Source organism: Candidozyma haemuli (genome assembly GCF_002926055.2).
Source record: "Candidozyma haemuli strain B11899 chromosome Unknown B_2014730914, whole genome shotgun sequence".
Classification (NCBI taxonomy): domain Eukaryota; kingdom Fungi; phylum Ascomycota; class Pichiomycetes; order Serinales; family Metschnikowiaceae; genus Candidozyma; species Candidozyma haemuli.
Genome location: NW_020289902.1, coordinates 267,148 through 288,640, shown reverse-complemented (window position 1 = coordinate 288,640; position 21,493 = coordinate 267,148). Strand labels below are relative to the sequence as shown.

At 45.7% G+C, this 21,493-nt stretch overlaps 9 protein-coding genes across 9 annotated transcripts; 4 read left to right on the top strand and 5 right to left on the bottom strand. All coding sequences in view use genetic code 12, as the record gives it.

Moving 5' to 3' along the window:
* Positions 1-274: 274 nt before the first annotated feature.
* Positions 275-3,037, bottom strand: EST1 (Est1p; the record flags this gene model as incomplete). The annotated part of the gene is made up of 1 exon (XM_025484719.1): positions 275-3,037. The coding sequence occupies one exon, from the start codon at positions 3,035-3,037 to the stop codon at positions 275-277; it is 2,763 nt and encodes a 920-aa protein (XP_025339650.1).
* A 1,067-nt stretch (positions 3,038-4,104) lies between these two features.
* On the top strand, positions 4,105-8,349 carry CXQ85_000995 (uncharacterized protein; the record flags this gene model as incomplete). The annotated part of the gene is made up of 3 exons (XM_025484718.1): positions 4,105-4,713; positions 6,121-6,530; positions 7,248-8,349. 3 exons carry the CDS (start codon positions 4,105-4,107, stop codon positions 8,347-8,349), a joined length of 2,121 nt encoding a protein of 706 aa, XP_025339649.1.
* A 126-nt stretch (positions 8,350-8,475) lies between these two features.
* CXQ85_000994 (uncharacterized protein) lies at positions 8,476-9,756 on the top strand (the record flags this gene model as incomplete). The annotated part of the gene is made up of 1 exon (XM_025484717.1): positions 8,476-9,756. The coding sequence occupies one exon, from the start codon at positions 8,476-8,478 to the stop codon at positions 9,754-9,756; it is 1,281 nt and encodes a 426-aa protein (XP_025339648.1).
* An 884-nt stretch (positions 9,757-10,640) lies between these two features.
* Positions 10,641-12,626, top strand: CXQ85_000993 (ferric reductase family protein; the record flags this gene model as incomplete). Its single annotated transcript, XM_025484716.1, has 1 exon — positions 10,641-12,626. One exon carries the CDS (start codon positions 10,641-10,643, stop codon positions 12,624-12,626), a length of 1,986 nt encoding a protein of 661 aa, XP_025339647.1.
* Positions 12,627-13,154: 528 nt separating this feature from the next.
* On the top strand, positions 13,155-14,540 carry CXQ85_000992 (uncharacterized protein; the record flags this gene model as incomplete). The annotated part of the gene is made up of 1 exon (XM_025484715.1): positions 13,155-14,540. One exon carries the CDS (start codon positions 13,155-13,157, stop codon positions 14,538-14,540), a length of 1,386 nt encoding a protein of 461 aa, XP_025339646.1.
* Positions 14,541-14,620: 80 nt separating this feature from the next.
* Positions 14,621-16,024, bottom strand: EHD3 (mitochondrial 37S ribosomal protein mS47; the record flags this gene model as incomplete). Its single annotated transcript, XM_025484714.1, has 1 exon — positions 14,621-16,024. One exon carries the CDS (start codon positions 16,022-16,024, stop codon positions 14,621-14,623), a length of 1,404 nt encoding a protein of 467 aa, XP_025339645.1.
* A 496-nt stretch (positions 16,025-16,520) lies between these two features.
* CXQ85_000990 (uncharacterized protein) lies at positions 16,521-17,990 on the bottom strand (the record flags this gene model as incomplete). The annotated part of the gene is made up of 1 exon (XM_025484713.1): positions 16,521-17,990. One exon carries the CDS (start codon positions 17,988-17,990, stop codon positions 16,521-16,523), a length of 1,470 nt encoding a protein of 489 aa, XP_025339644.1.
* Positions 17,991-18,202: 212 nt separating this feature from the next.
* SEC62 (Sec63 complex subunit) lies at positions 18,203-19,162 on the bottom strand (the record flags this gene model as incomplete). The annotated part of the gene is made up of 1 exon (XM_025484712.1): positions 18,203-19,162. The coding sequence occupies one exon, from the start codon at positions 19,160-19,162 to the stop codon at positions 18,203-18,205; it is 960 nt and encodes a 319-aa protein (XP_025339643.1).
* Positions 19,163-19,336: 174 nt separating this feature from the next.
* Positions 19,337-21,232, bottom strand: CXQ85_000988 (uncharacterized protein; the record flags this gene model as incomplete). The annotated part of the gene is made up of 1 exon (XM_025484711.1): positions 19,337-21,232. One exon carries the CDS (start codon positions 21,230-21,232, stop codon positions 19,337-19,339), a length of 1,896 nt encoding a protein of 631 aa, XP_025339642.1.
* Positions 21,233-21,493: the final 261 nt, after the last annotated feature.

Sequence of the window (21,493 nt, the reverse complement as noted above, 5' to 3'; positions counted from 1 at the left end):
GGTGTCTGGTGTGCAGGATCCGTTTAGACGGACCAGTACCGAAACGACGGTAGACCCACGAGAAAAATAAGGTTTTGGGAGATATGGAAGAGAGATGAGGTTCTCTTTCTTTTTGGTTTCATTCTGGAAGCCTTTTTTCGTTCATTATTCTTCATTCAGTATATTCTGGTGGACCATGTCAACGCACTTTTCAGGTCCGCTGATTTGCCGATGCATAGCGACTATATTGGCGATGGACAGACCACTATCATTTCCCTAAGCAGCTGAACTCATTTTATTGGCTCGAACCGAAATTTTGGCTTCCTTGTGAATTGCCATTATAGTAGTTCCAAGGAGCCTGGCCAGGACGAGCCCATGGGCCTTGAGGTGCACCGTACATGCCAAATCCTCCTGGTGGTTGACCGTAGATACCAGCGTACTGCTGGAAATCAGGCATTTGCGTGGATCCAGGCATTCCTGATTGCTGGGGAGGAGGTGGAGGCGCCATTCCTGGGTACATTGGCATACCGTAGCCTTGTGGGTATCCGAATGGTTGTGGTGGGCCCTGAAGGAACTGGCTGTGAGGAGCCATGGAACCATAACCAATATGAGGAGTCTGGCCCATTGGAGGAGCCATCATTGGCTGAACCATCAGGAAGTCGTGGCCTGGCATTTGGGAACTATCGTGTCCGAATGGCTGGGCGAAACGATCTTGCTGAGTGGAAGCAGCCTGGATATGCTGGGTTCCATCCAAAGCAGTTTGTGGAACTTGCGTAGAGCTTCTAAGAATATCCAGACTATCTTGGGAGTCAGGGATAACAACATCGTTTGACTTATCCTGGTAAGAGTCGTCAATGATAGAGTTAACCATATCAGAAAGACCAGCTTCGGTATCGATGGATCTCGAGCCATTAGGTTGTCTGAAAGACTGAGCGTGGCCGGCAATCATCAGCTCAATCTCCTCGATAGATGAAGGTGCAACATTACTGGTAGAATAGTCAGTAGACAGATTGGCGACTTGCACTTCATTCTCTTCTGGCTGAGTTTCTTTTTGCTCAGGCTTCTTAGGGAGCTCCTTTGACAATTGCTTTTTCGAAGGGCCTTCTCTAATAATAGAAGCAAGATCCTTCTTTGGCTTCTCAGGAGCTTTCTTTTCGTTCTTCTGCTTAGGCGCCTTCTTTTTGTTCGAGTTCTTGACATTAGGAGTGGCCGACACTTCCACCTTAACTTGGAGTAAGTGAGAGTAATCGTCAAGAGTCAAATCACCAAAGTTATCACTCACTTGCTTGGCAATGGCACAGAATCTCATATCATTCTCGAGTGCTTCGGATGCGTTGAAAATGAGATCAGCCTTGAGTTTTCGTTTACCTTCAGTATCAAGCTTTTCGCTATTGAGCTCATACTCTTTATCAATCTGCTGAACAGCATAGTTGTCCAAAAATAATGGAATACCTTGAGCTTTGCTGAAGTAAGCACCACCGAAAAGCGGCCCAACGTAATCACTCGTGAATAACCTGTTATCCTGGAAATCTTTAAACTGGTAGCCAATAGGACCGAAATCTTTGAAAGCGACATCTTCAGCAAAATAATGCGTACGAGTCGGGAGATCTTGAGCAACAAATGCGTCATTAAGGATAGCCAATCTGTGTGCTTGCTTTTCGTGTTCATTAAGGATAAGGGCATTGACGGCCTTGGCAACGGAATGATTAATGTCACCACGGTCAAAGCTGAAAAGAGCAGTTTGCTTTCTCAAGAACGCCAAAATAAATCGCAAGTTCGGGAGATGAGCATCTTTATCACCCTTTAATTCGGCCACATCTCTAAGGTACCCATTAAGGTAAGACATGAAGAAGAAACCTAATCTCTTTCTGGCAGTCTGGTTGTTCTCCGCATCAGCCCAGCAGAAGAAGCATACCAACACAGTCAAGTGCTGTTGAATGAGCTCGGGATTTTTAACAAACTTGGTAGTTTCAGGGTTGGAAAACAAAACGCCAGTCAACTCCTTCTCGGCAACTTCTAGATTAAATGAACGCTTGTAGAATGAGGAAAAGAAGAACTGGGCCACGATACGTAGGAGCCAAATGTTGACATCATCTTCACACATTTTACGTGGATGCTTCAGTTTGACAGATGCAAAGGCGCCTTCAAGCCATGGTTTCTTGAAAATAGTAGCCAAATTGACTTTTCCCACGACGTAGTTGGGGATTCTAGTAAACTGAGACCTCAAGAACCACAAGGTCGCGTCAAACTTGGCATTGACGCTATTGTAAATAACACCAATATGATTATAAGGTTCATTAAGAGCAGGTAATAAACCTATGCATTTTTGATAATACTGCAACGCAGGCTCGTAGTGCTTAAGAGAAGATACGTTTCTATCTTGTTGTTTCAAGTGCTTATAGTAGCTGGAAACAGACTTGCAAGGACTCACATACGTGACTGTAATAGTGGCCGAGTGTCTGTTGAGATTACCCAAGCCTAAAAGACAGTGGTACAAGACAAACGTGAGGTTAGCGTTGAAGTCTGAGTTTGTGGATTTCTTCATCTGGTCGCCAGTAGCAACATCCACGTCCAGAAGATAGTTTTTCGGCAATAAAGGATTATCATACTGAGCCATCAAGTGCACAAGTATACTTCTGTATGCTGAAGTAGAAGACTTGACAAACTTGGAGAAGGTCTCGTTCAACTTTCTCATCTCGACAATCTTAAAGTTGCCCTTCTTCTTATCCTTAAGCGAGTCCACCGACTGAATATACAAATCGGCATGCTGGCGCTGGTAAAACTTGACAATGGGGTGTAAGAACTTACCCCAAAGCAGCTCCAAGAGCTGGATCAGCACAAAGGCAGAAGGCTCCTGGGCCTGAGGAGTCGTAGCGTCAGCAGCGTGAACGGACTCATAGTAAGCCGCCACGTCGTCCTGGATCCACTGGGAAAACTTGGATTGCACCACAGCAGTGAAGCCTAGGAGAAGGGACTGATCCACATACTTTTTGGAGAGAAAATCGTCAAGGTTAGACTTGTACTTGGTTATGTCTGCGCTGACGGGAGGAGGGAGCATAATTATGGAAAACTCGGCGCAATGATCATTCTAAATGCCGTAATGGGCCCCTGGGGAATTCGGTAGCTGGTTGAAGCTGAATGAAGGTGAAGAAAAATTATGGTCGGCTTTTTCGATGCTCGAACATGGAAGTACTGCTCTGTGCACAGGAAGTAGAAGGAAGAGGCAGAGAGGGAAGGTTGAAGTGGAGGAAAGGAGGTGGAGGGAGAGAAAGAGGTGGTAATGGGAAATTTGGATTGCTTGGGTTTGCTTTGGGTGGTTTTTTATTTTCTGGGTTGGGCGGGTTTGTGGTATAGTATGCGTTTAGAGAGTGCTGGGAGTGTTTAGTATGAGAGGAGCCAGAGTATGATGGAAGGGAAAGTGGAAAGGGTGGGGGCACTTGAGAGGAATTTTAATTAGTTTAGTGAAAATTTGGACTCGAGAATGACTGGAATGGTGGAGTTTGGTACTTTTTTTTGCTGCTTTGTATGGTGTCTCTGGGTCATTATGGCATTTTGCAACCAATGCGAGACACAGTCAAAAGGTGAAGGCATGGGAAAGGCATTTTATTGGGTACCCTTCTGTGGACCACAGTCTTAGTTTGAGCTTCTTTAGAGGTAATTTCGTAATCGGTGATTATTGTAGATCAAGCTTCAAAAGCAAGAGGCGTCTAGTGGAATTGGGACTACTATGAAGCCATGCACTGCGTCAAAGAAAAAGCCCTTGAGGCTGTTGAATTCAATTCCAAGTTCCTGTTCGATAGCACCACGTTTACCGTGTTTCAACATTCTTCAATATATTGTCCACGAATAACTGCTCTGGCGAAAAGGCATTGACAAGAAAGGCAAACGAGCTAATGGCTTTCGACAGCACTGGGAAACTATTACCATAGTTCTTGACGAGGTAAATTGCACGGCAAACATAAATCACCGGTACTAAACTTTCTATTAACGGTACCGGTAATTAGAAATTTGGGAAGTATACCGCAGCATGTTTAAGAGAGAAAGTATAGCTTTAGGACATCATGTTCTTTTCAGAACGTGAAAGTATCATAAATAGAAGGCTGTTTTCTCTCTTAAACACCAACCATGTCTCCATCTACCGAAAAAGAACTTAAACATCTTGAAGAAGGAATTGAAAACCCCGTCCAGGAACCATACAAAGGCAATGAACACACATTTGCCAGGCTTACTCTGCAGAAATGGAACCAGTATGGTAGTTATATTGTCAGGGGGATACAGTTCACAGCCGTCTTAACATGCTTTTGCCTCACTATTTGGCTTTTCGTCCCGTCTAGTCGGACTGCCAAACTCAAGTACACTGTTCAGGAGCCTTACGACTGGACAGACTATGCCAGATCACATTTGGAGCTGTTTGAAAATGCCGCTCCTGGTTCGACAAAAGGGTTGGCAGACATAATTCCAGAGAAATGGCCGCTTGGAAAGACGGAATACTACGTTCATTCGTTTGGGTTCTGTAGAAAGACGGAAAACAAATCTGACGTCTGTCGACACGCATCTAACAGCGCTATAAGAAGCCAGATTATCCAAGACATAGGCTTAGTATTTGCTGAAAGCCTGGTAGGCGGAACCATTAAACTGCAGCACGTTGCAACTTCATGGAAAAACGCCTTTGATGATGCTTACCAACTTGCTTTCAATTCCCTTTCGACGTCAACTTTTCATAACTTCACCACTGTGAATACAACTAACACAGCAATGGAAATTATAGAGGACTATGGGAGGGAATCCCCGAATTTCCTTTTTGCTCCAATACTTTTTTCAGTGTACCTAATGTTTTTCATTTTAGCTGCTTTAGGCTTGCTGCTCGTCAATCATGGCGTATCCATGATTATGTCTGGTGTTCTTGCCATTCTTTGGATGATTCCGTTGGTAATAGAAGCGGTTTGCCACCCAAACAGAAGGGCTGGTTTTCTTGAGGAAACCAAAACAGTGGGTGGGGTTACTGTGCATCTCCTGATGATAGCTTTAATGACCGTTACTACAACCATAGGACTGTTGCAGATGTATAAGGACAAGAAGTTTGGTGAATTTTGAAGCAAGAGCTAATTTGTTTTGAGTAGAGGCTCTCAAGCAGAGTATAAAGATAAAGACATGAACTGAAGTATTGTTGAACAGGACGGTTGAGCTATTAAATTCGACACGAAGCGAGGTGTTTACTCCCTGTAAGGTGTTTAAAATAATAAAGAAAGAAACAAGAAGAGCCCAGAGAAGCAGTGTTTTCAGGCTTCATAGTGACTGACGTATTCATTGCAATACCCAAGTAAGACGTAGAAGGTCCCACTGCAATAACCTTGCTACTTTGAACTCCAAAGTTATCAATCCTCCCATTGGGTTGCCTAGAGCTCTTGTTACTTGCCTAGGGCTTCTTTTATAAGTCTACGGCTATCATCTGATAATGCCACAATCCTTATGGTTGAGTACCCAAACGCTTCATGAACATGTGCATACCAATAAAATACCAAGATTATATCGATCCCTTCTAGCAATCTTAAACTACAGCCATTTGAATAAATCCAAATAAGAGCCACTATGCAACACACATTGCCTTTAACGTGTACCTTCTTAATAAGGACTCTCTGGGAGGACTGCTCTGTATATTTCGCAGCCATTCCTTCTGATCTACTACACCAACCACATCACCACTTCGCCACACACAGAGACTTCGAGGACTACCAAAACATTTAAACTAACATCAGTTTTCATCATTCGACTTCTTCTTCCTTTTTGTTTTCTTCTTTTCTTATTTTTTCACCCATAGTGTGCCCTACTCTGATAACCACATTCCACTACTTCCAGGTACCATCAACACCAGCAAGTTCATTCATCACCCTACCATTCTCTCCCTACCAACACCTCCTTCCAGCCACCATTCCAGCGACGCCACTGTGGCCGTTGCTGGGGGGCAATTTGCCTTCCAAGACCCACTTTCATCACGTGCCGATAAGGGCCTTGCCACCATTAGCAGCCTGTGTTGATCCACCAACCTTCTTTCTTCCTTACAACATGGCAGAAGAAGCGTTCCCGGTTAAAGTCCATGTTTACGACCTCTCTCATGGTCTAGCTGCATTGTACTCACCCCAGTTCCTCGGCAAGTCCATAGACGCTGTTTACCATACACTGGTGGTTGCGTTTGGCAAAGAGTACTACATTGACCAAGGCATCAAGGCCAGCGAAGTGGGCAGAACGAAATATGGCATTCCAAAGGAGGTGCTTGATGTGGGCGAGACGTATATCACCGAGGATATTCTTATTGATTTCCTAGACGACCTTAGAAACCATGACCAGCAGAAGTACCACGCTCTGGCGTATGATCTCTTTGAGAACAACTGCAACCACTTTACTGATGTGGTGATGGAGTTCTTGGTGGGCAAGAACTTGGAAGATAGAATCTTGAAACTACCCCAGGAGGTTCTTAGTTCGCCTATGGGTCCTATGTTGAGGCAGATGTTGAATGGTGGGTCCGGAGGCGGCGCTGGAAACGCCTACTTTGGGTTTTGAAGGAAGGGGAGGTATAGAAATTGGTCTGAGCTGAAGGGTTTGGCTTTTGATGTTTGGAATGCCCAGTCGAATTACCCAATTGAAGGATCCATGGTTGGGTATGGGCCATAGAAGCCATTGAGCTCCATACTATACTAGAAGCATATAATTACCAGTCAAGGCAAATATGAATGCCTTGATAATACAAGAGAAGAAAACATACTCTATGGCAATTCCAGTCAGAGACCAGGGAGTGATCGCTTCCTGTCAGAGATCATAAAATGAAGGTTGAGGTGAACAGTTGGAATGATGAAGTGGGACCAATTTCACTACAAACTCTTCCCATTCTTGTTCAAAGTACATTTCACTCTCCTTGCCAAACAACTAACCAATCGGCTTTAAATAAATAGAGAACCTCCCCTTTCTATGCCAATCCAGTTTCGACTCGTGTGGGGTGGACCCTTTCCCTTTCCGCGCCGAAATGGCTGCAAATATGAAACGGCCAGGGACCCAAGAACTATAAATAAAGAGCATTTCCCCCGTTTTTGTATCCTTTTTTGATTTTTTTTCCCTTTACCCAACAATTCCCTAAAAACCTCCTTTCTAACGTTTAACCGTGCCGCAATGGATCGAGCACTGGCAAATGTAAGTGGGACCTTCTCCCCTACGCTCTAAGGCGTTCTACTAACACTTCTTTAGACACTCGAGTGTCCCTCCTTTTTCCCTCTTAGTTCAGGTAGCTTTGCTACTTCTAGTGGCTACGCTGGCTCTCAAACCGAGGACACAGACCCAGATTATTTTCCTACCACTGCTGATCAGGCGCTTGTTGGTAAGTCTCGCCAGCTGCTGATCAACGCGTCGACTGTCTCGGCAACCCTGATCCAGGCGCTGCCAGCTTGGACATCGCCTCAGTCAGTTTCAGATAAGTTTGATACAGCTCAGAAGATTCTGATGGCTAATTATGTCCCGGGCGGCGGGTACCAGTCGTCTCTTGTGAGCCCTTCACTCTCTACCTCAGCGCTGTTTCAGAACATGTACCCTATGCAAAGACTGTTGTCTATCACAGGGCTTGGAATGGACCAGTATGATGCCAATACTAACTACTCCATTCACAGACCAAGAGCTGATTCTTTTGTTGCTGCTCCCCAGGCTCGCTATAAGGCCGGCGAGAATACCCTGGAACTCTTGAAGAAGAGAGACGCCCGCATGAGCTTTGGAACTCAAAGTTATACTCCTTCATTTGAGCCCAAGGATACGAAGGATCCTACCACCGTTCCCACATCCGTACCTATTAGCTCTAAACATAGTTCAATTGACGGTAAAAGCATTAAGTCCGTCAAGTCTGTATCGTCAGACAAAGTGCAAGCCTTGGAAGCCGAGCTTGCTTACCAGACCGAGATGAACAAGTCTGTTGCCGAGAAGCTCAAGAGCTTCAAGCTTAACAAGGCACAGACATCGGGCGCTAACTATAAAGATAGTCCATCTGTTCTGATGCCACAGAAGTATCACCAGCTCTTCAGAGACCTCACACAGACCTTGAATGAGAGAACCACTGACTTGGAGGAAACCAAGTCCAGGCTTGAAGCCATCATGGTGGCGTTGGTGATGAATAAAGGTAGCGATATCATAGAAAATGGTACCTTTGATGCGCAAGAAATGGCTCACAGACTTACTAGTAAATTGGCTGTTTTACTGGCCGAAAACGAAACCTTGCAGAGGATGGTAAGTTACAGCAACAAACAGAGCCTTCTTGTTGAGTTGAAGATGTTGAGAGAGGAGAACGAATCTTTAAAGAAAACCGTAGAAGAGTTGGAGAAGGGCACAAGATCCTAGGTGTTCTCGTATAAATGTGCCCTACAAAAGTTTATTAATTTTATAAAATGTTGTTTCCTCGATTTTAGTTGTATATGCTCAATGCGTTTTTGCAGCATTTCTTACTCCTACCTACTACCAAAAAACATGGAAGACCCAGAAATACAACGGCTTGAAGCCGAATTAAAAGAAGAATTGGAGCTAAACACCTACCTTGAACAGCTAGTACAGAATGCCAAAAAGCGACGTGAAACTCCCCCAAACCGTGAATCTCTACCACCTCTCAAGCCCAACCAACCACCTCTGGGATACCAAAGGAAGGTAAAGAGTCTCGAGTACTACCAGGCTCGAGCAAGAGAAATTGATCCTCGTAAAGAGTACGCTCGGTTGGAAAGAGGTTTATGGCATGGACGTAGAAACTATAAAGTCAAAGGAACTCCAATGCAAAGGCTAGAGCACTTCTTTAAACGAATGCAAGATGATACGAACTTGGCCAGAGAAAGACGAGATAAGAAGCTAGCTCAGTTTGGGTTGACGAAACATGACTTGAAGGAAGGAATGGTAAGTATAAGAGTTGAAAGTCTTCTAGATACTGAGTCTGAAGATGTATTTGGGTGTCTATTTGAACCAGACCCAGATCCTTCAAGGTGGTTGAAGTACGCCATTCCAACCCCCAAAGAGGATCTACTGGATACTTCAGAAACGTACACCACAGATTCTTCCTTAGTTGATACTCTGTCGATTGAGGTTCTGTCAGTAGAGCATCTGTGGAGTGACTGGTCCAGTTCTTGGGGTTCAGGCTGGGTCCTGGAAGAAGAAGAACCCTACTTGGGTGCTTGGAGGTGGTGGAACCAATGGTATGTGAACTGGTTGCAAGAGCGTGAAGACTATATTGAACAGAAAAAGAGCAAGAAAAGTGTTCTTTTTGATGGTGATACTTATGGCCTTGAGAGGTTGTTTAGTGAGATTCCATATCTCTTGAGGAGACGAGTGGTTACTTTGGATGAAGATGAAAAGGGAGAAGATCTTATTCAGACCAGTCTGCGGATGTCTTCTGGGTCATTTGGAGGTGATGATATTGATGATGTCCAGGTAGCTGATGGAGAGCCTGCTGATGACGAGTCTCTGGTATACCTGGATGAGCAGGTACTGGAGTTGGATACAGTCGAAGGAATGAATACACTGGAGCAGTGTGAGTTTGCAGAAGCATTAGCTGAGATGGGAGTAGACTTTAGGTTGACCCAGGAGGAATTAGATGCCTTGTTTAAGCAGTTGGAAGAGGAAAGGTTGATGGAGGAAGCCAAGAAGAGTCAGGGAAAAGAGGGAGAGGGAAACTCTATCAAGAACTGTGTGAATTACCTTGAAAAGCAGGTGAAGCTCATTCTGAAGAAGATTTCGAATAACCAGCCAAAAGCACAGTCAGCGTGAGAAGCGTTCTTGGCAGTTAACTACTGGTTCATGTCTGGCAGTGGCTCATCCACTGGGCAGCCAAACATCACCAGATCTTTTGAGACAACCATTGGCTACAGATAAGCCTGAGAAGTCGTTTTCTGGGCACCGGCATGAGCAAGTTATAAACAGCCGCTAGAACGTTAAACTTCACTGCTGAGCTATTTTGCAGCCATTCCTGGACGCTTAACTTCTCACTTAGCGCAACCACCAGCCGCCAAAAGTGATACTGAAACACCACGGCATTCCTTGGAAAGTGCCGTTTCCACTTCACCACGTTCAAGCCAAAATCCCTTGAACCCACTTTTAGTACCATTGTCTCGCTTGTTGCTGTCAATGTATCCCAAACGAGCACCACTTACGGTATGCACCGAACCGTCAAAGATCTGGCTTACACAATCCAAAGTACCATCAATTTTCCATTCAAAAATCCCCCACTTTCCCCCGCTCTCCCCCATTACGCTAATATTCCTCATATTTTCTCATATTTGCTCAATTTGCTCATATTCCCATCCATAAATGGCCACTTAACGTTCTCTCCATTCCATGAAAACGCACCTCACAAGTCTTCACTCGCCTCACAATGGGCACTTTGCTTCGGAAACAATGAAAGCCTTCCGATGACACCAGTCCAGGCACAGAACGCTTCCCACGCTCCAGCCAATGGGAAAAACGGAAAAAACCTTAAATTCACATCCACATACATTTCATCTTCTTGGCATGGCATTCCTCATTCCTCCCTGAGGGCCACCTCCCTTAGTGTGAGTACTTTTCATTACCCTTTCTAGCCTCCAGCGAACAACTTTTTTCGCAGCCAATATAAAGAAGCCCATCAGCACCGCATATTGTTTTTTGCACCCAAAATGCTTCTCACTCGTTTATGGCCTCTACTATGGCTAGGCCATGTTCTGGCATTGGTGGTGGTGGATTCTTCAATTGCATCAGCTTGTGTGTACTATATGAAAGGGTTTGACTGGGGCTGCAACTCTACTGGCCAGGGCCATATGGCTTATATGTGCCGGTGTGGGAACGTGGATTGGCTTGGGTCTATCACAAATTGCATTTATGGTCAGACAGACGACCAGGGAAAGATAGACCATGCTTTGGAACATATGGTGACGAGGTGCTGGCAAAAGGGCCATTTTCGGTATACGGTGGATGAAATGAAGGCATGGAAGAGGAACGCTACGGAGCACCTCCAGCCTGCTACCGAGAAGAATAAGGATGAAAGAACGTACCATCCGTTGTCGATCAACGAAACGGATTTTCAGGTTTATATGCGTTCTTTTGATGAGATAAACCATCATGTGTTTAAATCTCAATGGCTTGGCTGGGGCCTTTTATGGTACTGGGTGTTTGTCATTGGAGTGCTTTCGGTGTTTCACCTTCTGAAAACGTACCTCGGCTTGGAATTGTGTCCAAGAACGGTTTCTCAAGTATTGACGAAATACCTTACGCCAATACGCTTATGGGGCTACACTTTTGGCGATATACTTATCATGGGTCTCTTTTTGGTGTTTACTGTATTGGCTACGGCGCTTTCATATACGGTCCAGTTGCCCAATGTGTACATGAACGATGTGTACTTTTTGACGCTAGACTTGATTGGGTACCGTTCGGCAATTATATCGTTTTCGTTGCTTCCGGTGGTATTCATGTTTGGTCTTAGAAATAACCCATTTACATGGATGACGGGTCTTCCCATGGCTGAGTTCATTAAGTACCATACCTACGTCGCCATCATTATGTCAATTGAAGCCCTTATCCATTCCGCAGTTTGGACAGATTTTGCAATCAACGATTCGGGCCTACTGGCATGGGCCATGGACGACTACTGGAGATGGGGAGTCGTTGGAACGGTACTTATATTCCTCATGATAGGCCAGAGTTTCCAGCCGGTTAGAAACTTCATGTATGAGACCTTTTTGGTTATTCACAAGGTCTTTGCATGGTTATTTATTGTCTCCATGTGGTATCACTGTATCATCTTGGGCTGGATGGGCTGGGTGTATGCCATGATTGCGCTTACTGTCTATGACCGTGTGATGAGATGGAGCAAGATGTTCATCCTTAATCGTGGCCTTACGGAGCTTTGCATTAACGTTATTGATGAGAAGACACTAGAGCTTGTTTTCCCCAAACCACTCGCTTACGATATGGCCTACAAACCTGGAAGTACTGTTTACGTGACGTTTTTCCATACCAAGATCTGGAGCCAGTGCTTGCAATCGCATCCCTTTTCTATTGTTTCCTCGCCAACTACATCGCCAGAGGTTTTGAAAATGTATGTCAGAGTCAGAAAGGGAGCCACCAAAAGCTTGCTTCGTCTTCCTACAGACGAAAAGGGGAAAATCTGGTTATGGTGTCTTTTAGATGGTCCTTATGGCGGCAAGACTATCAAGCATAAGGAGAATGATGATCGACTTTTCATTGCTGGCGGTCTTGGTGTTTGCAGTGTGCTTCCGTTCTTATTCAACGATCCAAAAGGAGCCAAACTCCAATGGGTTGTCAACGGAATGAGGGAGATTGCTTGGATGCGCAGGGATATAAGGTACCTTCGAGAGAGAGGAGCTGAAGTGGAGGTTTTCGTTCGTGAAGCAAACACAGAAGAGCACAAGCTTGATGATGAGAAGATGCAGTTTATTAAGTTAATCGACAGCAGACCTGACGTTGGTGAATGGGTCGCTCAACGAGCTGAAGCTGCCAGGTCAAGCTCCAAATCAGACTTGTACGTTTATTCTTGTGGACCAGGCGTCATGGACGAGCAGATCAGAAATAGTTGCATGAACCAGATCAAGGTTGGTCTGGGATTCAGTGTCCACCACAGGTCTATGAACTACCAGTGGTGAAGATGACAAAAATTAGCATGAATTATGAATTACAATAGCATGAGCATAGAAGAGAGGTTGGAGTAGTAGTAGTAGTAGTAGTAGTAGTAGCAATAGTAGTAGTAGTGAGGTACCAAACTCGTATAATTGAAAGGCCTAGTTTTAAACTAAATATGAAAATTGACCGTAAACAAACGAGAACAACTTCCAGAACTTTGTCACTTCAAATAATTTCTAATTTATTAAATACCCAGTATCTTTGTAATACTCAGCCAGTCCTAATGGCTGCGAAAAGCCACCAATAACAGCCATAAGTTATCAACGCCAATTGAAGAAAAAGTAGTAAAAATAGGTGCTTTTGTCAACTAAACCGCCCCATTAAACCCACCAACACCCCAAAATATCAAAAAAGCCACTTTTCTTCCCAAACGTTTCTCTGGTGGAACCTCTTCCAACCAGTTTGGGCCGTACCCACACCCGTGCACCACGCTTCACCAAATACTGAGAAAACATCAAATCCTATTATCATCACTACTTCAACTGAAAACCATGGTCAACCTGCTTCCTGCGGTCGTCATTGACAACGGCACAAGCTCTACCCGTGCTGGTTTTGCCCTGGAAGACTTGCCTTCGCTTGTTTTCAATTCCGGCTACCTGGTCGACAAAAACAACAAGGTGCTTGTTGGAGACAACATCAACTCGAGACCAGACCTCGAGGTGATGACTCTTGTTGACAATGGTATCGTGTACAACTACGACCATATTGTTAGCAATTGGGAATATGCTTACGAGAACTTGGACAGTGGTAATGGCGTGGATGCCAAGGACCACCCATTGATGATGACTGAACAGACGTGGAACACGCCCAAGAATAAGGCTGCTGCTGCTCAGATCGCGTTTGAAAGCTTGCAAGTGCCGCTTTTCTCGCTTTTGAAGAACCCCTTGGCTCAGTTGTACCATACTGGCCGTTCTAGTGGTTTGGTTATTGACGTGGGTGCTGGTGTTGCTAGTGTAACACCTATCTTGGACGGTGTGATTCAACAAAAGCTGTGTTTCCATTCCAAATACGCTGGTGACTTTGCATCCTTGCACGCTTTGCGTAGCATAGAAGCCAAGTTGGGCTACCAGCCTAACCAGCTTGATTACACTCGCTTGTTACCTGCGAAGTACAGACTGGAAAACGTGTCCCAGTCCTTCAGACTGTACCATGCCACCCACAATCTTTTACAGAACTTCAAGGAAACCATGCTTTCCGTGAGTGAACCTCCTCCAGGCGTCACTCCTCCAAATGCTTACTACGCTCAGCAACACCAGCTGCCTAGCTTCTTCCAATTGCCTGACCGTACACAGATCAACTATTCAGACAGGGAAACTTCGACGCTCTTAGAGGCTCTTTTCGTTCCACACGTATACAAATTACCTGATGTGCCTATTCCAGATCCAGCTTTCGACAAGGCCAACACTCATGGTATTTCCAACTTGGTCTTGTTCGCCTTGAAGAACTTGGAATCCACCATGGTACCTTCTGGCGGTGACCCACAATCCTCCAACAGCAATGCCCGTTTTAACGAGGTCTTAAGACAACTCTTCACAAACACTTTGATTACCGGTGGTTGCGCTTTGCTTCCTGGCTTTTCTGATAGAATCTGTGGTGACATCAGTCGTACGGCGCCAAGCGTCATGCCAAACTACATGATCACCTCATCATACAAGATCTACATTTCTCCATTGAGGAACCATCCTCTGGGCGACATCCACGACCTCTACGATAAGAAGTTTGGCTCGTGGTTGGGAGCAGCCAACTTGGCTAACATGCTTAATGACGCTGTGGAGGACGAGAATGGCAGTGCCAACATTGCCTTGGATAACTGGTTTATCTCCAAAGCCGACTACGAAGAACTCGGCGAGGACTTGATTGTTGAAAAGTTCAAGTAATAGTAGATGTATATGTATACCTTGTATTATAATTTAAAAAATGCGTTCCTTCGTATCCTTATTCGAGTTCTTTGGTTGATCTACTCCTTCCAAGAAACATACTTGTTGTCATACTTCGATGCCTCTCCATGCAAAGCCAAGGCTCTCTGCACCTTCTCCTCAACACCCAACTTGTTGTTGGTGGTGGTGTTGAAGTGTCTAACAACCTCCTTTGGAGTTGGCAAGTACTTTCTGTTAGAGCCGTCCTGGCCAGTGATGTACAGTTCAATCTCCTGGTTAGTTGGCAAACCAAACTGGAATGGGTATTGGTGGAAGTCAACACCGAAGAACTTCTTCAAGGGAGGGGTTTCGAGCTTGGCAGTGTGCAAGGATGGCTCCTGGAATTTTTGAACACGCTGAGCGTCGAAAGAGGACCATTGTGGGAAGAATGGCTCCTTGATCTTGTCGATAAGCTTGTGCTTGACACCCTTAACAAAGTCGTTCTCCTCAATAGGGTGGTTGACCATGTTGGTGGCAGAAACCATCTCCAACTCCAACTGACCACGGATAGTGTTCTTAGCACCCTTGTTCAACAAGTCAAAGGCAATATGCGTGGAGGTTGGGGACTTGGCAGACAAACGGTCGTAGGTCTTCTTACCAAACTCAGTGTTGGAGTACAAGAACACCTGCAAGGCGTCGTCGAAGGTTGGCTCGGAGAAAGCCTTGTTGATCAAGGTGATCTGCTCCTCAGTCAAGTGGAACTTGTAGTTGTCTGGCAACTTGTTTTCAGTGAACTCCTCAATGACCATGTTGACCTGAATGAAGAAGTCCTTTTGGCCCTTCAAGAGGGTACCTTCAGTAGGAGTGTTGTTAATCACAGGAGGCTTCAAGTTGGACAAACGGTTAACCAATTGTGGGATTCTCTCGGAAGGAACGAAATGGGTTGCAAAACCAGCCTGGTAGGCGTCCAAGCCGCTCAACACTTCACCGGTCAAGGCGTAGTAGTAACCGAGCTTGTCGTCCAAACGAGGCAAAAAGAAAGTGGTACCCACATCAGGGAAGAAGCCAATGTCCATCTCAGGCATGGCCAATTTGGTCTTTTCAGTAGCAATACGGAAAGGAGCGTGCACGGACAAACCGACACCACCACCCATGGTGATACCGTCCATCAATGAAATGTATGGCTTGGAGTAAGTGGCAATGAGGTAGTTGACATTGTATTCCTCCTGGAAGAAGTTGGAAGCATAGCCTGGGTTGCCCTTCAAGATTTCAGAGGCACACAGGGCAACGTCACCACCAGCACACAAAGCCTTTGGAGACTTGGAAGTCAAAATGACCATGGAGGCGGCTTCAGATTTGGCATACTCAGACAAGCGAGGACCAATCTTTGTGACCATAGACGTATCGAGGGAATTCAATTTCTTCAATCTGTTTAAGGAAATCACGCGAGCCAAGTTCTCATTGTGGAACAAGACATCGTCAGCAGCGTACCCGGTGGAGGACATTCTTATTTGATTTAATAAACGAAAGGAGGAAACCCGTTTACAAGAAAACATTGGGCAGGATTGTGGGAAACCGGATAGTTATAAAGCGGAGGGGTGCCCAAATACCCGACAGACTGTGAAAATTTTCGCACTGCGCTAGGGTCAATTTCTTGCCTGCGAACCCTTTCAGGGGGGAGGAAAGTACCCCACAATTAAGTGTTACCATGTAATTGGGTGACCTCACGGTGGGTCCAAAAGGGGTATCAACAGTTTCAGGTTTGCCATGTACGGCCTTTTTTCTGGTTTTCGGCTCCTTTTGGTTTCTTTTTTTCTTGTCTTTCTTCACTTACTACCTTATGGCCCCTATACTCCTTGTCTCTCTCTTCGCGAGTATCCGAGGAAACGATTGTGTAGGATCTGGGGTTGTGTTGCTTTCCACCCCCCACAAAGACGCTATCGCCGATTGACTCTGACCCAGACCAGCGTGGCTATTGTTTTGCCCATTTTTTTTGCGTTTCTAGCCCAACTTGTGAGAAGAAAGAAGCATACATTCTTCTCTGTCCTCGTCGTGCGGCCGCGGGAGCTTATACTGGTAGAAGGTGCCAGTATGGTAGGATGCCAACATTAAGAGTCCCAGAGACCCAAAACCGATTTCAACGTTTTTATGGCGTGGGTCAGGAGGTGAGCTTTCGGCAAGCTTCACGTATGCAAACAGTCTTCTGGGTGGTTCCCAGATCAAGTTGTCAAAGTAGTCTCTGTAGGGAAGCTTTTTGATGAGCAGCTTCGTGTACTGGTTTTTAAGGAACTTGCTGGATTTTTTGAGGCCTAGGGAGAAGTACAGCTGTGGTTCTTCTTCCTCTTGTTCCTGTTCTGGTTGTTTCAGAATGAGTAGATTGGCCAAGTTCTCATTGAGGTCTTCCAGTGAAGAACGACCACTTCTGGCATCTTCATCGCTCAGCTCGTAATCACCTGGAGGTCCCGCTGGTGTTCCCGTAGGTCCACCGGTCTTGAAGAAATGAATAGTGTTGCTTTCAGACCCGCAGCCCAAAACAGTGGAGTCAAGACTGAAGGTGAGGTTGGTGATGCGAGTCAAGTTATGCCCACGCCGAAGATTGGTAATATGCGTGATGGTAAGCTTGTTAAGGTCATCAAGAAGGTCAAAGTTCAAATGGCAAACACGGATAATCGTGCCCTTGGTAGAGGCCGTGGCAACTGCATGGCTATCCCTAGAAAGAGCTATTTTAGCAATGCCAGAGTCATGCGCCTTATACAAAAGCCTAGGCTTCAAATTGATCGTATCGTAAATAACCATCCATCCGTTCGAATCCTTCTGTAGATCTTCCAACGTAATTGCCTCTTTCTTCGCTAGCAGCGAGTGTTCATTCTTATGCGTAAGCTCCACAAGCGAATCCAACAGCACCACCGCCGCTGAGTCGCTCGGCCGAAGCACTGGTGTACTAGGCTGACTCGAACTTTCAGCATTGAACAAGTCGGTTTGGTCATTCACCACCAGAAGTGGTAATGCAAGGTACAGCCGGTCATCAGCACTCAATGCCGCCACCACTTTATCGTTTTCCTCGTGTTTCTTCAGCGAGTACGAGTTTATCTCCAAAACTTTCATAAGCCGTACACTGCTCAAATCGTAGATGTAAATCTGCCCGACTTCAAGAAACACCACCAACCGTTTCCTGTTAAGCATAAGGTCCACAATGTTTGAAGGGAACGTGAGCTCACATATCTTCAAGTTCTGCTTCAAGTTGTACACTTGCAAGACTCTGTTTCCCAAATTCAGGTTTGACTCGGGCACAATGATTGTAAGGGACGTTGAGAAGAGCATCCTTAAGAAGGCTGTAGGGGAAGGATTCTTATCAGAAGGCAGGTTATAGAACTCGCCAAAGGGGTCACAATTAAAGATCTTGTGGCACTCCAGCGTGGACATCAGAAGACACGTGTAGTCCTGGTTGAAGGCCAAGTCGTTGATGGCCATGGCGGTTGGATGTGTATATGTGATTGTGGGTGCTATGTAGTTGATAAGTTACGTGATATCTCGGTCCTCATAGTCTGGGGAAGGGGTACGGTATAGAGGGCAGTGCCTGGATTACCTCCATGGAAACTCAACCTAAACCCTTCCATTAAAAAACTATGACGATCTGTACTTCCAATTTGCGGTTTTTGTTTTCTTTTGTCTCCCGTCATTCTCTAATTGTCTTCCACTTCCTCCAAAGTGACGGCTCTTTTCTTGGGTTGCGTGGAAGAGGCTTCGGCACCTGTGGAAGCGCCAGTAGCTTCGTCTGCGCCAGCTTCTTTTTCACCAGCAGTGTGAGCATCAATGGCAGCCTCAAGCTTCGATCCGAGGTCACCGAACTTGTTGGCCTTCTTACCCTTCTTCTTCTTCTTTTTAGCGTCAGCAGGCTCGGCCCAACCGTAAGCAGGCTGGAAACTCTCAAAGAATCCGCAATCCTCGAATAAGTTAGGGAAAAGCCAGAAGGCTTGAGGCAAGACCAAATATGTGATGACGAAAATAATCAAACGCACAATGGCAGTGGCAAACAACAATCCTAATAGACCCAACACTCCCATAGACAAGTACCATACACCACGTCTCATGAACGCAGGCCACAAGGGGAATAAAATAATAGTGAACACAGCAGCAAGCGTAAGCAATCCGTACAAGAACATGTATGGGTTTGGCTTCTGGTAGATCCAGGCATAGTAGGCGTCTGGGTCCATCACTGCCTTTTGCGTAGGCTTCAATGTAGGCTTCTGCTTATTTGGCTTCCATCCCTTGACTGCCTTAACATCCTTGTAATGTAATTTCTCCACTGGTAGAAGAAGACGACCCAGCATCATTTGGATAAACATTCTTCCAGCATCTTCCGCGGTCTCAATAGGAAGCAACTCGTTCTTTGGATTGGCCTGTTTCTTCTTGTACTCGTCACTCAACAACGTACGAACCAATCTCTTGTATCTGAAGAACTCAATGTCGTCCTTGTTGTTCAACAAACCTGTTCTGCGTTTTAGCTGCTTGTTGTCTCTCAAGAACTTGGCCACATTGACCACATAAGGCGAAACTTGGTCTGTCGTTTGGACGGCAGTACCTTCGCCCATTCCTGGACTCACACCTGCTCCAGAGGCGTTAGCAACAGTGGGGACAGACATCTAATTAGTGGTTCGTGTGATAAGTTGATTTCGTCCATGTCAGATTTTGAGATTGATGTGTCTCGAGCGTGGTGCACGGGTTTACTGGCTGCAAACATGGCATGGCGTGGCAACCTACTCCACTGGAGAATGTGAAAAGAAGCAATTATTCATTAAGTATTAGTCTATTTACGGTTAGCGTGAAGGCTTGGGTTTGTGTGAAAAGCGCAAGCGAAGTTGGTGTTTGCCATTAGGCGACCCCGCCATGGGGCTTCTAGGTGGTGGAGTATTCAAGGCAGCCTTCATCTTGCGAGGCAAGTTGAGCTGGATATCTGACATACTGACACTGCGTTCCAGGAGTGTGGCGTTGAGAGATCCAAAGGACCTCAGCAAGTCTTCTTCTGAGTCGACGCTGCCGCCAACGTAGCCTGGTGCAGGTTCTTCTCCTTCTGAGTCGTCGTCTAGAGCCTTTTCGTAGCTAGGCACTTTCAGCAAGACGTTAACATCAAGTGGTGGCGACAGCGTTCCAGACGACAGAAGAGGAATGTCAAAGTATCCCTCGAGGGCTGACTTGACTCCGTTGATTCTGAGTTGTTCTAAAGGAGATCTAGGGCTCAGTTGGTCATAAATCATATCAAAAACGTGTTGTTGGTACACGGGAGGCGCGTTATCTTCTTCTCTGTCAGCAGCATACGAATCTTCGCTCGACAGGTCTTCATCGGAAGGCTGCTCGGCTTCCTTTCTTGGGAAGACAACGTCTTCACGCTCGGGATCAGGTGCCGTGGAAAAGAGACCGTGATGGTTATCGATTTCGTAGTGACGAGTAGTGATTGTCCCGTGTTTAGGGCTCATGAATACATGCACTGGAAGGTTAGCTCTGAGCTCAGAGACGTGGCCATCAGCGTTGCGAATGTGGATCAGAACTCTAACTCTGTGTTTGACGCTAATGATGTCGTTTTTTAAAGTGCAAGTTTGCGTGATATCTTTAAGCGAATTAGGAAGTCTATAGTGAGACTTAACGACCCAGTGGTCTTCGTCAAAGTGAGTGTGCTCGTTGTCGAGTTTTTGTCTGTTAATGATGGCTTCAAACTGGGGAGATTCACCAGTTAAGCCTTTTGTGCCATTGTGTTGCACAATCTCGGCGTACATGGATTTAAACGAAAGGCCTTTAATAAGAGGAACAATTACCAATTTAATGGGCATTTTGGTGCCTAACGCGAGAGCCTTCCTGGCCAGAGACACGTTGAACTCAAGCTTCCCAGGCCAGGTGTTGCCAAACTCGATCAGATCAACCAAGTTCACGCTTTGTGGGTGCAACGTACGAACGATTCTGACGTGTTTACCAATGGTAAAGTCCTTCTCGAGACGGCCACGTTCGATCGTACAAACAAGCTTATATCTAAGCTTTGCAATAGGCAAGCAGTCAACTGACTCTGAAACGTTAGCAGGAAGATGGAAGCTAAAAGGCATACTATAATTGCCCTGTGGGAGCAAGAAAGAGTGAGCTTCAGACCTGCCCTTCACCTTCAGCGGATACGGGGTTCCATCGATACCAGATCGAGGGATAGTGAACAACGTGGGCTTGACAGAATGCAACATATTCAGAGACTTTGTCCTCGAATACGAAGGTCTCTTTTTCGCAGGCGATTCAGCCAAAGACGTGTCGGAAGACTTCTTGTCGAGCTGAGATAAACTCGTCACGGAGTTCTCTCTAGACGACTTCTTCAAGTGAGCATCCAACTTATGCATCTTCACCATATTATCGCCATAATCACCGTACTGCAACTCGCCCTCACTAGACGTAAGCAAATTGGGCCAAAGCACCTTAAGCACGCAGTTTCTCTCGGAAACCTGGCCAGCGACGTACCCGTTAGACATTCTCTCATAGTATTCAGCCTGGTACTCGCCAATAAGCTGCAATTTGACCTTCTTCACGTGTAAATCCTCTTTTGTCAGGATCTTGACGCTTCCCGAGACCGGAACCGAGTCCACTTCAAACTCATTGCCCTTCACCAAGATGGTGTTCTTATGGCCCAGCTTGAGCCTGATGTCAAAATATGACAAGTCCTTATGGTTGGTAGACTTGAACATTGCAAATGCCGAGGGTCAAAACTAAGCAAACCCTCCAAAAGTATATATATGGAAACCCACCAAAACAACAAGTGGTCAGTAAAGTGTAGATCAAGAAATCAGAAGGCGAACCGTCAGATGGGCTGAATTTTTGCGTCTTATCTAGGGCTAGTTCGATGCGGCTGCACTACGCAGTAAGTAGTGTGTAAGGCTCAGGAAGCGAACCAAAGCGAAGCGGTAAATGGCCAAAAAAGGGACACCGCCAAATGGCGAGTTTTGGGT